Source organism: Gopherus evgoodei, chromosome 6 (assembly GCF_007399415.2).
Source record: "Gopherus evgoodei ecotype Sinaloan lineage chromosome 6, rGopEvg1_v1.p, whole genome shotgun sequence".
NCBI classification, from domain to species: Eukaryota; Metazoa; Chordata; order Testudines; family Testudinidae; genus Gopherus; species Gopherus evgoodei.
The window spans coordinates 50,980,309-50,995,654 of NC_044327.1; the positions used below are offsets into that span (position 1 = coordinate 50,980,309).

The 15,346-nt window shown below is 40.6% G+C and overlaps 1 protein-coding gene across 2 annotated transcripts in view; it reads right to left on the reverse strand.

The window, feature by feature from the left end:
* Positions 1–11,084: 11,084 nt before the first annotated feature.
* The window catches only part of LOC115653150 (hippocampus abundant transcript-like protein 1), a 52,906-nt gene continuing 48,644 nt past the window's right edge, over positions 11,085–15,346 (reverse strand). The window contains exon 12 of one of the 2 annotated variants that reach the window (XM_030565959.1): positions 11,085–12,763. In XM_030565959.1, coding sequence (XP_030421819.1) covers positions 12,566–12,763 — 198 coding nt within the window. In that variant the 3' untranslated portion in view covers positions 11,085–12,565. The remainder of the gene's footprint in view (positions 12,764–15,346) is intronic. The other variant, XM_030565960.1, reaches the window with a different exon arrangement.

Genomic DNA, 15,346 nt, shown 5'->3' on the forward strand with positions numbered 1-15,346 from the left:
TTTGAAGCCATAAATTACAATGTGGCAATCAGAAGAGGGATAAACCTGCTATTTTCTAGTTACATAAATTTTGTCTCCTGCTTCACCCTGCTCAGCACTTTGAGAACATAAGCTGCCACAACATTGTTTGGCTTGATCTGTATTCACCAGGATGGAAATTTGAGCTTTTCTCACCTTCAGCAAAAGAGTATTTTACATTTAAATTTTTTTAGGACAATGAAATAAGTTATTCGTGTTTAGGGGGAAAATCATTAGGTTTTTATCTTTACTACAGTATTATTTCCCTTGAAATGCTGATAAGACCTCCATGGAAGTCAGGGTACAACTGTTAGACATATATGGCTTTTCTTTACTTCAGTACTATTCTGATGAGCTGGATATATTGTCAGAATAATGTCTTGCAGTTACAATGATTAAGTCCATTTCTGCACACACATTTCCTCAACAAACATGCTTTTCTACTTCGACATATGGACTCACAGACCATCTTAAAAAGAAGGCTTTTGTTAAAGAAAACAACTACAGACACAAACAGGCTTCCACACATCTCAAGTTCCTTTGTTCTCTTTGTTTATCAAGGCCATTGGCTAGAAATTGATCCAGCACACAGATACACAAAACAATATCCCGCAACATATTAATCTTTCTAAAAACAAATAATGCAACTCACCCAGGAAAAGTATGTTTCAGATAAAAGAACAGAAACATCAAAATTAATCTCAAAACATACCACATAATCAAGAGATCTCTCATTTTTCAGACTGGCAAGCATATAGTAATACCACAGAAAACCTATTAGGGAATGTGGTTAGGGTGACCAGATGTCCTGATTTTATAGAGACAGTTCCGGTTTTGGAGTCTTTTTCTTATATAGGCTCCTATTACTCCCTACCCCTTGTCCCAATTTTTCACATTTGCTGTCTGGTCACCCTAACTGTGGTATACATTTATCCAATTCACTTTCCAACACTCCACATTTTGTTAGCCTTGGACTAATGGCCCAACTCCAGTAAGTAAACTGTTGACTGGATGCTATTTTTATTTTTTGCTAGATAAAAGCATGAGACAGCTAAACAAAAGTTGTGGGTATTCACATACCCATTCACTTCAACAGATGGCAATATTTTCAACTAGAGATTCATCCACAGAGGAATAGCTTGCTTTAGCCATATCCACAGCTGCTTTTAGTTCCTCCTGACATTGCTAAGGGCATGCATACAAGTACAATATGATAAATGCCTCCCAGAACTTGTTATAATTAAAGGGTCACTGTTAACTTGAAACATAATCAATTTAAACAATGAGTGAAAAGTAATATCAGGTACTGTACTTGGCTCCTGAAAATATTGTTGGTTTTACAATCACGTTTTCCTGTTTTTCTTGTAATATTATTGTGTGAAAGATCCTTGTCTGAAGAGGGGATGGGAAATAGTGAAACTGACTAAACACAAAGTGCTGTCAAAGGTGTGATATAAATAAAAGGGAAAAATACTTTTTTTTAAAAAAAATTATAGGAATCTTTAATGTTGTAGACCAGTTATTATTAAAACCTTTGTTTTCACATAAACCTGACTTTCTGAAATATTGGGATTTTGTCAGGACAACACAGGCAACATTTTAGTTCAAAATGTTTAAGTTGCATGAGAATGAAAAATCAACCTAAACACTTTTCTCCATAGTTAAAAATAATATATTCTAATCACTTCAGCGAAGCTCAAGACTCCACGCACTCACAAGATGGGGGCCTGATTTCAGACAACATGTAACAAGAGAAGACTATAAACAATTTGAGGTGAAGAGTATCTGGAGGATAAGAGTGACAGTATATGATCATAGCTTGTGCATATTTCCAATACTCAGCATAAAACCATTTCATTTTTAAAAGAATCAAATGTCAGAAATCCACACTCTCCATCCCCTTAGCTGTTATCTGATTGCAAGCAAAAAGAAATGGGAGAGTATGCAATTGGAAATCAAACTATAATGGATAGGGAGGAAGGGGCAGTTGTTAAAAGCCTTGAAGATGAAGACAAGAAACTTGAAGTTGATGCAGTGGAGAGGGAGAAACTAGAGCAAGAATTCCAAAAAGGTGCTTGTTATAATTGAGATGACAGGCAAGTAAAATATTATAGCTTCAGCTTCATTTTGAATGGCTTAGAGGGTGGTGATGTAAGTAGTCTATACATAAAACATATGTTAAAAACCAAGCACAGGAAAAAAAAGAAAACCATAAAAATAATACCATAAACAAGTGTTGTTTTGGAACGCTGTATTTCTATTCACAGCACTTTAATTTACTTGTTAAGTTACACAAGAGCCTTAGTAGTGAAATATTCAAAAATGCCCAGCCCCACAGAAATCTAATTCTAAAAATAGAAAAAAAAAAAGGTCTTGAGTCAAACCATTATATATTATGCAATGAATCTGTAACAAAAAGAGCTGTATAACATTGCCAGCTAGTGGTCAGTTGACTTCAAAACAACTCAAATCCAGCAGTTTCAATATTTTTGAAATGTAATAAAAGCTTTGACTTTGTCGTTTAAGATGATGACAGTAAAAGAAATAAGCATCATTCTGCAGCATATTTGTCATGAGCTAAAATCTATATAGTGTAGCAACATTTGTTATTCTGAACTTTTCACTTCTTTTTAAGTTTTTCAACTCAAGAACACTGGTGTATTTCAAAAACATAAAACCATCAAATGTATAGAATGCATCAACATTTGTTAATGTTTGATTAAGATTAATTATTTCACTACCGGTCCCATTACTGGGCAATAAATTCTTACGCATGTGATTTTAATATGTATTTTTATGACTGTAAGTACTGGAAAAATATTGAATGCAAGGAAAAAATTAACTTCAGTGAACACATTCCAAACTCTGCAACGTAACACAAATGTGGAAAGGATACTAAAAGGAACTGGGAGAAGAATGAAAATACTCACTTCAGAAAGTAGTAAAGACAGATAATTCCTTCCTATTAGCAGTGTGTGTAAACACTATTCTATCAAATGGGGTAAGTAAGTATGTCAACACTGAATAGTATACAGTACAGATGGGCATTAGGGAGTGCGGGAGGCACAGGACAGTTTCCAAAGAATTTATTACAAGCGAATGCTCAGATCCTACAAATGCTTATGAACATGCTTAACTTTACTACTGAACATAGCCCTATTAATTACAATGGGACTTCTTGCTATAGTAAAGTTAAGCACCTTCATCAGTGTTTGCCAGTTCAGGGCCTAAATATTGTACGGCAGGATGTGCCACCTGCTACAAAATTAATATAAAGAAAGTAAATCGTCAGAGATCAACCTACAATCCACACAAAATGTAGAAAAAGCTTGCCTATCATGTGACAGAAGTCCTAACTTGGTCATAGGACTTTTTTTTTTTTTTTTAAGGGCAAACTCCAATTTACACCTAGGCTACCTCTATACTCTATAAGAGGTAGAGTCCAGGGGTGTCATTCCCAGCTCACATAGACATTCATGCTAACTCTTATCTGGGCTAGTGTGCTAAAAACAGTAGTGTAGCCAGGGGCGGCTATGTTTTTTGCTGCCCCAAGCACCGCAGTTAGGCAGCCTTCGGCGGTGTTTCTGGGGAGGTCCACTGGTCACACGGATTAGGCGGTGGTTCTGTGCGTGATCTGCTGGTCCCGCACCTTCAGGGTACTCGCCACTGAAGCCATGGGACCGGCGGACCTCCCGCAGAAACGCCAGCGAAGGTTGCCTGACTGCCTCCCTCACAGCAACCGGCAGGCCACCCCCTCGCGGCTCACGGTCCCAGGCACGCATTTGCTGTGCTGGTGCCTGGAGCCACCCCAAGTGAAGCTGTGGTAGGAAGGACAACTGCAGCAGCAGCATGGGCTAGCCACCCTGAGTACAAACCCATGCAAACTCTGTTGATACACACACTGAGGGCTGCTCATGCTACAGTAACTACACTGTTTTAAGTGTGTTGCATGAGAGCTAACACAAGTGTGTTTGTGCAAGCTGGGAATCACATTCCTACCAAGTAGTGCAGACATAGCCCTACAAGTGTTACTCTGTTAAAGTGGATGCTTCTTTCTTATTATAAAAAGAAAGACATGCTGTGCTAGTTATAATCTTCCATGGAAAATATATTCATACTGCAAATACAACCATCATTTAAAAAGAGGGTTTGGGTTAGTTCAATGAAATGTAAATTTCATCCATGCTCATGCAGATAGGAAACAATACAAGCTTAATAAGGCTATTAGGTGAGAGATACTGATGATATAGAATTTATTACACTCTGTGGGCCCTACTGAGCTAATAGCTCCCTTTGACTAGATGCATGATTTAATGAAACTAACTCATTTCAGATTTTGCAACTAGAACCTTCAAAGACAAACATAAATGCACCATTATTTCTCCCTAAAGTTCCCTCTCTTGAAGGCTACCTTTCAAAGTGTGTATGTGTGCGCACGCACAAGCGCAGAATATGATTATTGAGACAAAGGACATTTACAGCGTTGTAGCACAATAAGGGCATAGTCCCTCCTCACAGAAAAAGGAAGAAAATTCCAGACTTTAATGTCCAAACAAATTTCTGTGACTTTCTAACAAGATCTGAAGATCAGTGCCTCAAGGCATAGTCTAACTCGGTGGTTCTCAAACTGTGGGTTGGGACCCCAAAGTGGGTCACGACCCCATTTTAGAGGGGTTGCCAGGGCTAGCTTAGACTTGTTGGGGCCATGGGCCAAAGCTAACGCCTGAGCCTCTCCACCTGGTGTCAAAGCCTGTGGGCTTCAGCTCTGGGTGGCAGGGCTTGGGTTACAGGCCCCCTGCCTAGGGCTAAAGACCTTGGGCTTCAGTCCCACTCCACCCCACCCAACACGCCACAGGGAAGTGGGTCTTTGGCCCCCCATCCTGGGCCACTGGGGCTCGGGCAGGCTGAGGCTTCGGTCTCCCTGCCTAGGGTCATGTAGTAATTTTTGTGGTCAGAAGGGAGTTGCAGCACAATGAAGTTTGAGAATCCCTGGTCTAATTCCAATAACATGCTGGGTTTTGTTAGGGTTGCCAGCCTTCCACGACTGTCCTTGAATCTCCAGGAATTAAAAGATTAATCTTTAATTAAAGATTATGTCATGTGATGAAACCTCCAGGAATGGGTCCAACCAAATTGGCAAACTAGGTTTTGCAGATGGATGTACCAATTCCTCTGCTAGGATTTTCTCCTCTGATCAATTGTGCTTAGTAATGACTGCTACGATCTTTTTAGAGAGATACTGATGCCTTGAAGTAGTCCTGAGACTGCTGTGCAGGTTTAATGCTATAGTAGCAGAAGTCAGGGTTTCCTATTATTTTAATTGCTAATGCAGGTTTTCCACAGGGCTGCTGTCAAGGGGACTGATCACCTGAACCTTGACTAGTCAAAAAGGCCAGTCGAGGTTGAAATATCAACAGCGTTTTTACATGCTGCTTTAAACATTATGACTTAATAGTGTTTTCCCCAGATATTTAGCTCTTTTTATATGGCATGAAAATAAGCAAATACCATTGAACTTACCTGACTAAATAGATGGCAAAATTCTGGCACTACCACACAGAACTTACTCTCATTTTGAGAGATGAGCATTATATGCACCCTAGAGTTCTTGTCAAAACCTCACCAAGAATGTGCCACATTCTCAGGAATAAGCAAAAAGGAAACCCAGGGGAAACTATATCAAGAGCCAGACTAATAAATAAAAACCTTACTCCAGATGGAAGGAAGGAAGGTGCATCCTGCAACAGTCAGATGCAAAATGGCCACACTATGAATGCAGTAGGTTGGCTTTCCTAGATATAAAGGATCAGCTACCAAAGAACATGCTGAAAAAGGTTCCTGTAAGAGGGTGAATTGAAACTAGAAAGGTCAGTCAAAAGCAACCAATTACAGGAAAAGTTACTGTGGACAAAGGGGCTGGGTTCCCTCTTTTCTGAGAGTTAAGATATGGGATGGAAGGTTTTCAAAGCTGAAACTTGGGGTGTTTGGGATAGTTACATTATTTTCTTTTGATGTGTTACTATAACAAAACATCTAGATATGTTTTAGGCTTAGTTGGGAGTTTACCACTGCTTCACTGTACTCCAAATATTTGCCGAAAGTGCCTGTATTCTTTAAAAGTAAACTATGTTGTGTAAATTAATCTGGCGAATAATAAATCCCCTTCCTCTAGAAATGAGTTTGCATTTAAAAGGTGTGATTTTCCAGTGTTCTGCAACTTGTGTAGGCATTTATGCCAGTCCTAAATAAGAGTAAAATGCTATCTGTTCAGAACATTTAATCTACTTTGCACTGATGTAAATGACTATACAGGCAGCAGGGCAATGGAGAATCAAGCTCAACATGTAGTTCAACTCTGCAAACCATCAGGACATTATTTTTAAAAGTGACTTTTCAGAGAAAAACAAAAAGAAAACCACCACTTTGCAACCAACTTGTCTCTCAGTAACTTCTAGCTGAAATTTGCTCAGCTTTTTTTTTTTTTTTTTTTTTCCCAATCCTGAAAACTCATGGTGGGATATGAAAGTCAAGAGGTGCTCTTGCCTGGTCTCTCAAGTAACCCTGTGTATACCTCAAATGCACTTACTATACCTTAGGTGGATCAGCGCTTCTGATAATTACATGCAAGCTCAAAATAGAATGCAAGAATGACTTGCAAACCTCTCGTTGAGTTTGCAAAGTTAGCCATTGGGGGAAAAAAATCTTTTTACTTCAAAAATTTGCGTTTGATCTAGAGCCAGAAAGACAAACATAGTACCCCACAAGGCCATTTTTACCCCCCCTTTCAAAGTAGAACTACAGTCCAAACTGAATAAAAGCAAGAAAATTTAGAGCTCTTTGAGTTAGATACTTTTTGGCCTTCACAACTCCTTCCACGTATCTCAGAGATTGAGTTTTTACCTTTGTGATTCTCTTACTTAAATGAAAGAACAAGACCTCAGCCAACACTACTCAACACCTACAGCACTTTTTGATAACATCAGTACAAGGGAGTTTTACTTATTTCCACTAACAATGGGACAAACAAGGCAAAAAAGGTTGTTTTATTACCTTCACTTGTCAGGGTGGCACCAATTAGTTCATTCTTCCATGAGCACTTTATCCTGTCTGTGACAATCTTTTCATTCATCTGCTTACTGACATTCTCTGCAAGGCTTGGCTTGATCCATTACCATAAACACCCATTCTTCTTTCCTCACCTTCCTTGAAATCTGACTATAATTGTGTTGAACTGCTATATGTACATATATATAATTTAGTGCTTACTATCAACACCAGAAACTTAAGTCTTCCATTTAGGTATGGACTTGACATTTGATTGGAGCAATGCAAGCTTCCTCATGATGCAACACCTGTATACATTCATTGGGAAAGATCACTGCTGGAGGCAAAAGAGAAATTCAGGCTCAGTGCCAATTAAATCCTTGCCTACTCTACCAAGACTGCAAATTAGCATATTGTGATAGTAGTGGCTTCACTAAGAACATTGGCTTCAAAGAGGCCAAAAAACATTAATCAGGTGAGTCATCTTACGCTAGGGTTACGTTCAGCAGTCAGTGCGTAAAGTGAAAATCGCGTATAGTTAAAATTACATTGAGTGTAATGGTGGAAGAAATTGCTCACACTACAGGTACAGTATTTAAATTAATTTTCTCTTTCTTTGTTTTTGCCCACCGCACAAAGCTGAATTCACGCATGTTAAATACAAGTAAGATGAGACTTAACGTGCATGAAAAGTTCTTTCCCACAGTTCGCTGCAGGCACAAAAATCAAAGGCTATTTCTAAAACTTTTATCCCAATTCAAATAAATATTACAGGCCTGATTTGGCTATCCTTACTCACATTGTGAAGTACTTTAAGCCCAGATCCACAAAAGGATTTAGGTGTTGCAATGTCTTTCAGCTGCCTTGAAAAATCACCAGAATCCACAAAGCCTGCATTAGGTAGCTAAATTCTTCATCCAATGCCTGGGGAGAGTTATGCACTTGAGAATGAGATCTGTAAAAGCCAACATACTAGATAGGGAGCCACTTAAGCTATGCCATAGCAGATACTGCTGAAGTGCTGTGGACTAAGCCCTGACCCCCTTAGGGAATTAGGAGCTTAAGTCTGGACTAGAAGAAGGTGCCTATTCCTACTTGGGATCCACAGCCAAGAATCCTCTTCTAGAGTCAGTAGTCTTAGGCACCTCACAAGAAGGGACTTAGAACAGCAGCAGCACACACTTAATTCCATTGGGGGGGCAGGCAAGAGGCAGCAGACTCCCTTATAACTTTTAGCCCAGGATGTGGGAAGCCCCACTTCACCACCCAGCCTGTCTGGGTTGTGGGATGGAATGCACCTGAAAATTATAAAGTGAGGGGCTCAGCTCAAAAAGTTTGAGAACTGCTTAGGGCACAGACAGGGGAGGTAGCTTGGGGCATAGGCACTGACTACATGGGTGCTTTAGGACAGGACCACCCACAGAAAAAAATTAGTGAGTGCTTAGCACTCTCTACAGCCAACTCCTCCCCCTCTTTCCCCCCAGCACCTCCTGCCTGCACGATCATCTGTTCTGTTGCAGGAGGCGCTGCATGGAAAGGGGAGGCACAGGGATGGGGCATGCTCGGGGAAAGAAGTGGAACTGGGTGGGAAAAGGCAGAATGGGGATGGGAAGAAGCGAGGCAGAGGTAGGGGTCTTGGGGAAAGGGATGGAATGGGGGCAGGGCCTGGGGCTCAGGGAGGGGATAGCTCAGAGCTGTGTGCAGCAAGTCATGCACCTCTGAAAGCAGGCAAGGGGGTAGCTCAGACTGCAGGTACAGGAATAGCTATAGCCTGTGGACCAGGAGCCCAGGAGGGCCCCTCCATCCTATGGTCACTGCTCCCCAGGGTCTCTGCCACCCAGGAGCCGGGTCTCCCTGCCCAGGCAGGTCTTATGGCTGCCTGAGCAATCAAAGGGGGCTGGGAGCTGAGGAGCAGCCATAATCCTGGGCACCAGCAGCAGGAGACGGGGGGCTCCATGACAGTCCAGTCCATGGCACCAGCCAGAGCAGCAGCTGCCCCCTCCCATTGCCTGGCTACAGCTTCCCACCTCGAACCTGGCCAAGTGGGGAGAGGATGTAGAATTTTCCCCAAGATTGTCCCACTCTGGGTAAGGCCAGGGCTTGGGGCTCCAGAATTCAGACCCACAGCTCCCAGCTTTAGCCTCACAGATCTGCCCGCTCCTGGATGAGTTCTCTAACCATTGGGCTAAAAGTTGCATGGAAATTTTTCCCCCCCTGTGGCTGTTTTGTGTGAAGTTAGCACCTAATCCAGTAAGAATGCCAATCTCTACCTCATTTGAGCCTGAGGCTTAGAGGTGAGAGGCATCTGGAGGCAGCCATGCACATGACAAGAGGCAGAAACAAAGGTGCCTAGGGGCCTTTGAAAGCAAAAGTTTAGGGAACAAGTGAGTTTAAGCCCCACAGGGTTAGAATTAAGCTGACCTAGGTGGTTGAGGATGGCATTGGCACCTAAGTGTTTGTGGATCTCAACCTTACTGCAAAGAACCTGAGTGGGTCTTGCTCAGTACAGATACTTCTATCCTTATGTTAAGTAGTATTAGACCTTAATCTGGTGGAGTATCCAAGGATCACAACAAGGAAATCTTGTCATGTGAATTTCCTTATCAAGATTGTCAGACTTTGTTAAACTCCGTATTCTTGTAAAAAGGCAATTTCACATATCTGCATAGGGTATTATAATGCTATTAACTACTTACAATGCTCTAAAATAAAGATAAAATGTTGGTATTCCCCAACTTCAAGTGTTCAGGTAATCAATAAAAAAAAGAACAGGTGCAAGAAACATTCCATATGCCTGACTTTTTATTCATGATTTTTGCGCATGCCCTTGACAGAATTTTTCATGGGGGAAAAAAGTCTTAAAATAAGAAAAGAAAAAACAATCCTCTGAGGCAACAGTTAACAGGGGAAACATAGCTCAGCAAAGGACCAAAGGGGAGCAGCATAATCTCTGCAGTAAGGATGTTACAGTGCAAGAGAATGTAGACAGTTGCAGCTCATACCTACAGAGCACAATATGTTTGGTTTGCCAATGTAATCAGAGTCCAAATCTGTTTAGTCTTGTGTTTCATATTAATAGTATGTAGGACATGAAGATGCCCATATAGTTTTGTTCAATTAGCTGCCTTTCATTGTAATCCAGCAAATACTAATATGGGATAGAAGTCCCAGGTGTTGCAAGAATGATCTCCCATAGCTTTCAAGCCATAACCTAGGAAAAGGAATGACAATCCTGTGATACAAGCTTTAGCACTGGTCATCAGGAGACCTAGTTTCTATTCCTTGGTCCATCAAGCTTCACATGTGAAGTTGGCCAAATGCTGTCTGTTCCTTCAGTCTACATAAATGAGGTATAAACTTCTCAGCTTGGTGCTCATTACTGTAATAACTGACTACCTCACAGAAAGACTTTAAAGCCATAACCTAACACAAGCTTCCCTAAATCCAGCTTGCTGAATAGGATCCCCAAACTCTCAGAAGATACTAGCAAAACAAAAGGATTATGCTCATTAGATCTACATATACTTCACGCACCATTGGGACATGTAGTCAGACTGCATCCAACCACTGCAATCAAGCTCTCTCTCAAAATACAAGTTTGGAATTCAAAGACACCTGGTGTAGAAATTAAACACTCAAGCTAAAATATCGAGTAAACCACGAGGGCATAAAAATGAAAAATTTGAAGACTCAAGGAATAGAAGAATTTAGTATCCAACTAAAAAAATAAATCAAGTCCTGAGTATTTGACAACTCAAACTCATCAGATTAATATTTCACTGGTATCCGTCTTCTCCTACCTACTCTTTCCATATCTCTGCTGCACCCAATCACACCTTGTCAAACCTATATTGTGAGCTTTCTGATGCACAGAGTGTCTTATTACTTGTATGTAGAAAAACAACACTATGGGGCCCTGAAACTTTATATAATTTTGAATGGTAAATCATCTTCAATCTGAAGTAGGGAAAATGAAATGGAAGTAATAACTGCAAGAACACACACTTAAGACATGAAACCTAGAAAGTGTAAGTTGCAGATTTATTATGGAAGCTTAACTTAAAAACCAAACTGCATAGTACAAAAGGTCTGTTATCTCTGCTCAAGGTGGAACAAGTTTCAAAATATATAATTTTTTAAAATTTGTTCAGTCAATACACAATCCTTTACAAAAACTGTATATCTGTCAGTACCCTCACTGCATTTATAAATACAAGATTTACACAGCACCTTCATCTGGAAAAAATTAAAACTCCTTACAAATATCTACATATATTTCATACGTACAAAACATTCATAGGAGTACTTTGTTAAAGTCAGGTTTTGTTTAATGGTTCATTTACACTGCAACAAAATACATATAAATCTGTATAATTTTTCATAAAATGTCTAAAAATTAGCATAACACTTTGTAGACACTGAACTTCTTTAAATCAGCTTTTAGAAAACAACTTAATATGCTTATTTCCTTGAGATTCAGCTGGGGAGACACATTGATATGAAGGCTAGATGAGAATAAATGCACACTAAGTAGCATTTAAGGCAGGGGTGAAATTAGTGGAAGAGTTATTTTATACGGCAGATCAGTGACAAAATGCAATAAATACACACAAGTCTTGATATAAGTTGTCTCAGCATCCAGTTAGCCAGCCCCCACATAAACGAAGAACGTCTACATTTGTGGTGCTATACAGTCAGTCAATCATTAATAACATTTTCTACTAGCAAAGCACTGACATTATCAATGCTCACAGGTGCCAACTGGATTTTCTTTTCAGCCACTTCAGGTCAAACCCTGTTCTGGAATGTGGGTTAAAACTTGAATATGTCCTTCACTCATAGGCAAGTTTTACAGATTCCCTCTGTGAAAAGTAATTGTTTCGTTTTATCAATGCCCTAAGGAGTCTACTGGATTTTTTATTAGTATGATTTTAGAATATGGGTTCAGGAATTTTAATCTGATCTTTAATCATCTGCAATATTTCAGATAATAAAACTATGTAGCTTGGTCCCTCCCAAACCTAGAGGGGTTACACAGGGCCATACATCCAAAGAAAAGGCTTAAAATGCAAAACTTAACCTTTAACTATTTTGGCATGAACTGTAGTCTGCCTCAAACCTGCTTATTTTGTTTATAGTGACTATAGGGAATTGAATGTTCAAAATATTGTATTAAAGTTTATTCTCTGCAAGGTCTGTGTATTTAGGTTTTCAATCCAACATCAGGGCTTGAGATGGCATTTGCAGTTACATATCAGGTACAGGGGAAAAAAGGATTTGACCCTTACCCTGCCCTAGTACACAAAACAAAATACCACAGAAAGTGTTTGATAGTATGAACCCAAACTGGACACCAATATCCACAACAACATGTGATCTTCACTTGCACATGGCTCCATCCTCCCGTAAGAGACCAGAAGCTCACTGCATTCTGTCCTGTTTTCTGGGTTCACAGATCAGTGCATGAATTTTGATTTGCAGCCTCCTTTTTCAAAGCTAGCCCTCAGACACTGCTGTCTTGCAGCAATGGTTCAATGTCCTCATCACTGCCACGATCTGGGTTGTTGCTCTGGGCACTGCTGATGCTGTGCTTCCTGGTACAGCTGACTTTACTGTGCTCAGGAATGAATAAGGCAACCAGAAAAGCTAGAAGAACTGCACATGCTCCAAACAGGAAAGGTGGTCCGGGGATGATAGCTCTCTGCAACAAAACAGGCAAATCAGAAAAATATGAAACTGAAATATCTACTTGATTAAAATATTACATCACTGCATCAGGAGGTAACAGGACAACAATTTTTAAAAGCTGTTTACTAAATGTATATCAAACTGCATGCTCAATTTGTATATGCATTAAAACTAGAGCTGGCTAAAATTTTCAGTGGACACTTCACTCCCTGAATAAAAAGTTTCATTCAACTGAAAACTATTTGTGAATTCATATCAAGTTCAGATAGCTATGACTGAAAGCATTACCCTGAAGCAGTTCAACTAAAAACAAGATTAAAAACATGTTGTTTTCAATTTTGTTTCTTTATGATATATAAAGATGCTAAAGCTATTGTAAAAATACTATACTAAGCCCATCTTTCTTTTTTATTTTTGTAATTAACAGAAGTGTCAGATCTCTCTCTTAACCTGAAGAGTGTCACGTTAAGACGTCACCTCAGCTTCAGCTCTCTGGCCTTCAGCAAAGGGGGCCCTCCAAAGATTCTGAGCAGGTCTTCCAGCAAAGATAGGGAAATGAGGATGTGATTTTAAGCTCAAGTAAAGAAGGAAAAAAACACCATATAGAATTCAAGAGGGCACATTTTTGGTTTTCTTTCTTAGTTTACTCTTTAAAAAAACTGCAAAGGAAAAATCTTCAAACTACTCTGTCTCGTCGACCAAAGAGTCAGTAACAAGCATGTGCTGCATGGTCTGCACTTCACCGGGTTCGCATGTATTCATGTCATTTGAGTAGCCCCATTTGATCACGTTAGTCTTTGATCTACCCGGTTCAAGCATTGCCATGTTCAGCAGTCTGTATCTGCCCCTCGGGGAAGGTCCTCTTAGGGTTCCAAATCTATTTCAGTGCAATTAACAATTTTAAGGGGAGGGATAAAGAATGAAGAGCACCAAGTTTCACATCATAAAACAGTTTTAAGAATTGAATACAAATTGAATTGCAGTGTGGTGGGACGACTGCCATACCCCTACATGAGAGGGGGCTAAAGTAAGCCAGAGCAGCTGCACAGGCCAGCAGCCAATCAGGAAAGGGCTTACTGAGAGCCAATCAAGTCCAAGATTGGAGATAGCCAATCAGGGTTCAGCTTGGCCCTATATAAAGGCTGCCTAGGAGAGGCGCAAGCAGTCTCTTCCAGACCTTCAGAGGGGAAGGTCTGTCTCCTGAGTGAGGAGACCAGCACCTGGGACAGCGCATTGCTGGCTGCTACCTGCCAGGCTGAAGGCCCTGAGGAAAGGGAAAGCAGCCCAGGGAGAGAGGTGCAAAAGGGGACAGGAGGAGGGCAGGAAGGCTGCCAAAGAGTCCCTGGGTCGGGACCCAGTGTAGAGGGTGGGCCTGCCCCACCCACCACTTCCCCCTTTCACAAGCACCCAACCAGTGGATGAGGTGGTGATAGTGGACTGCACCAGACCCCTGACACTAGGGGTTAGACTTTGGGGTGTAGTTGACCTCGGTGGCTGGGGCGCAAAGAAGGACTGCTGATAACACCAGACCCTTGGAAGGGAAGTGTCCTGAAGAGGATGCCACCGAGCAGGAAGCAACGTGGGTCCAGACAACAAAGGAGCAGACGACGGACGGGACACCACCAGCAGCAGATGCCCCACCAAGGACTGAGCTAATTCCCAGAGCAGCCAGCAGGAGGCGCCACCGTGATGAGTCCCAACCCCGTCACAAGGAGGCACACATTTTTGCCACAGTTAACCCTATCAGCAGTGCAAACTGAAGAGAAGTTCACTACTGGGGGGATATGTTGAGCCAAATTATCTTCTTTCTATTCTTTATCTGTAAAGTGGGAGGCTAAGAACCACTGCTGTCAACCAAGTTTCAGTGGGTTCTCTCAGGCTGGCACCATCTTTGCAAGTTTCCAAGTCCTCCAAAGAGCTGCAGATAAATTTTTAAGGAGAAGCTTATATTTGCACAATAAGACTGTTCACAGGCTTCAGCTGACTTCCCTGGAAAGGAAATCTAACTTCTAGGATTAATAACCTGGACAGAAAATTTGATAGGGCTAAGCATCATATCACAAAAAAAAGGTGGTAAAGAAAAGTTCAAGCACTGGAAAAACAGTATTTTAACACAAGAGCAACTCTGTCTTAGATGGGAAAACACAAATGATATTGGAAAACCAAATCTGTCACAGAATGAGTGTATTTGGGGCCCAGTAGAGAAAGCAACCACAAATCTTTTTGATTGTTACTGAAAAGGCAACTTTTTACGGAATTAGACACCATATAATTTTTTTTTTTTTTTTTTTTTTTTTTTTTTTTTTTTTAAAACACACAGAAAAATGTTACAGGTTTCTCAGTCCAATCAGGGGAAATGGTCACTGAGACCAGTGGCACACATGCAGGATCCTAAAAGTATATTCTGCTTTGTGAAATCTTCAGAATGAAAGAAGCTCCACTTAACTAGAACCTTGCTCATCATCACTAATGATTGGAAGCAAACATGATTTTAAAATATTGACAATTCTGCAACAAAGTGCACTTTTAAAATTTATTCTGGCAAGTGTAGCTTAGTTTTATGTATGACATAGTAATGAATGGAATGTGGAATCTT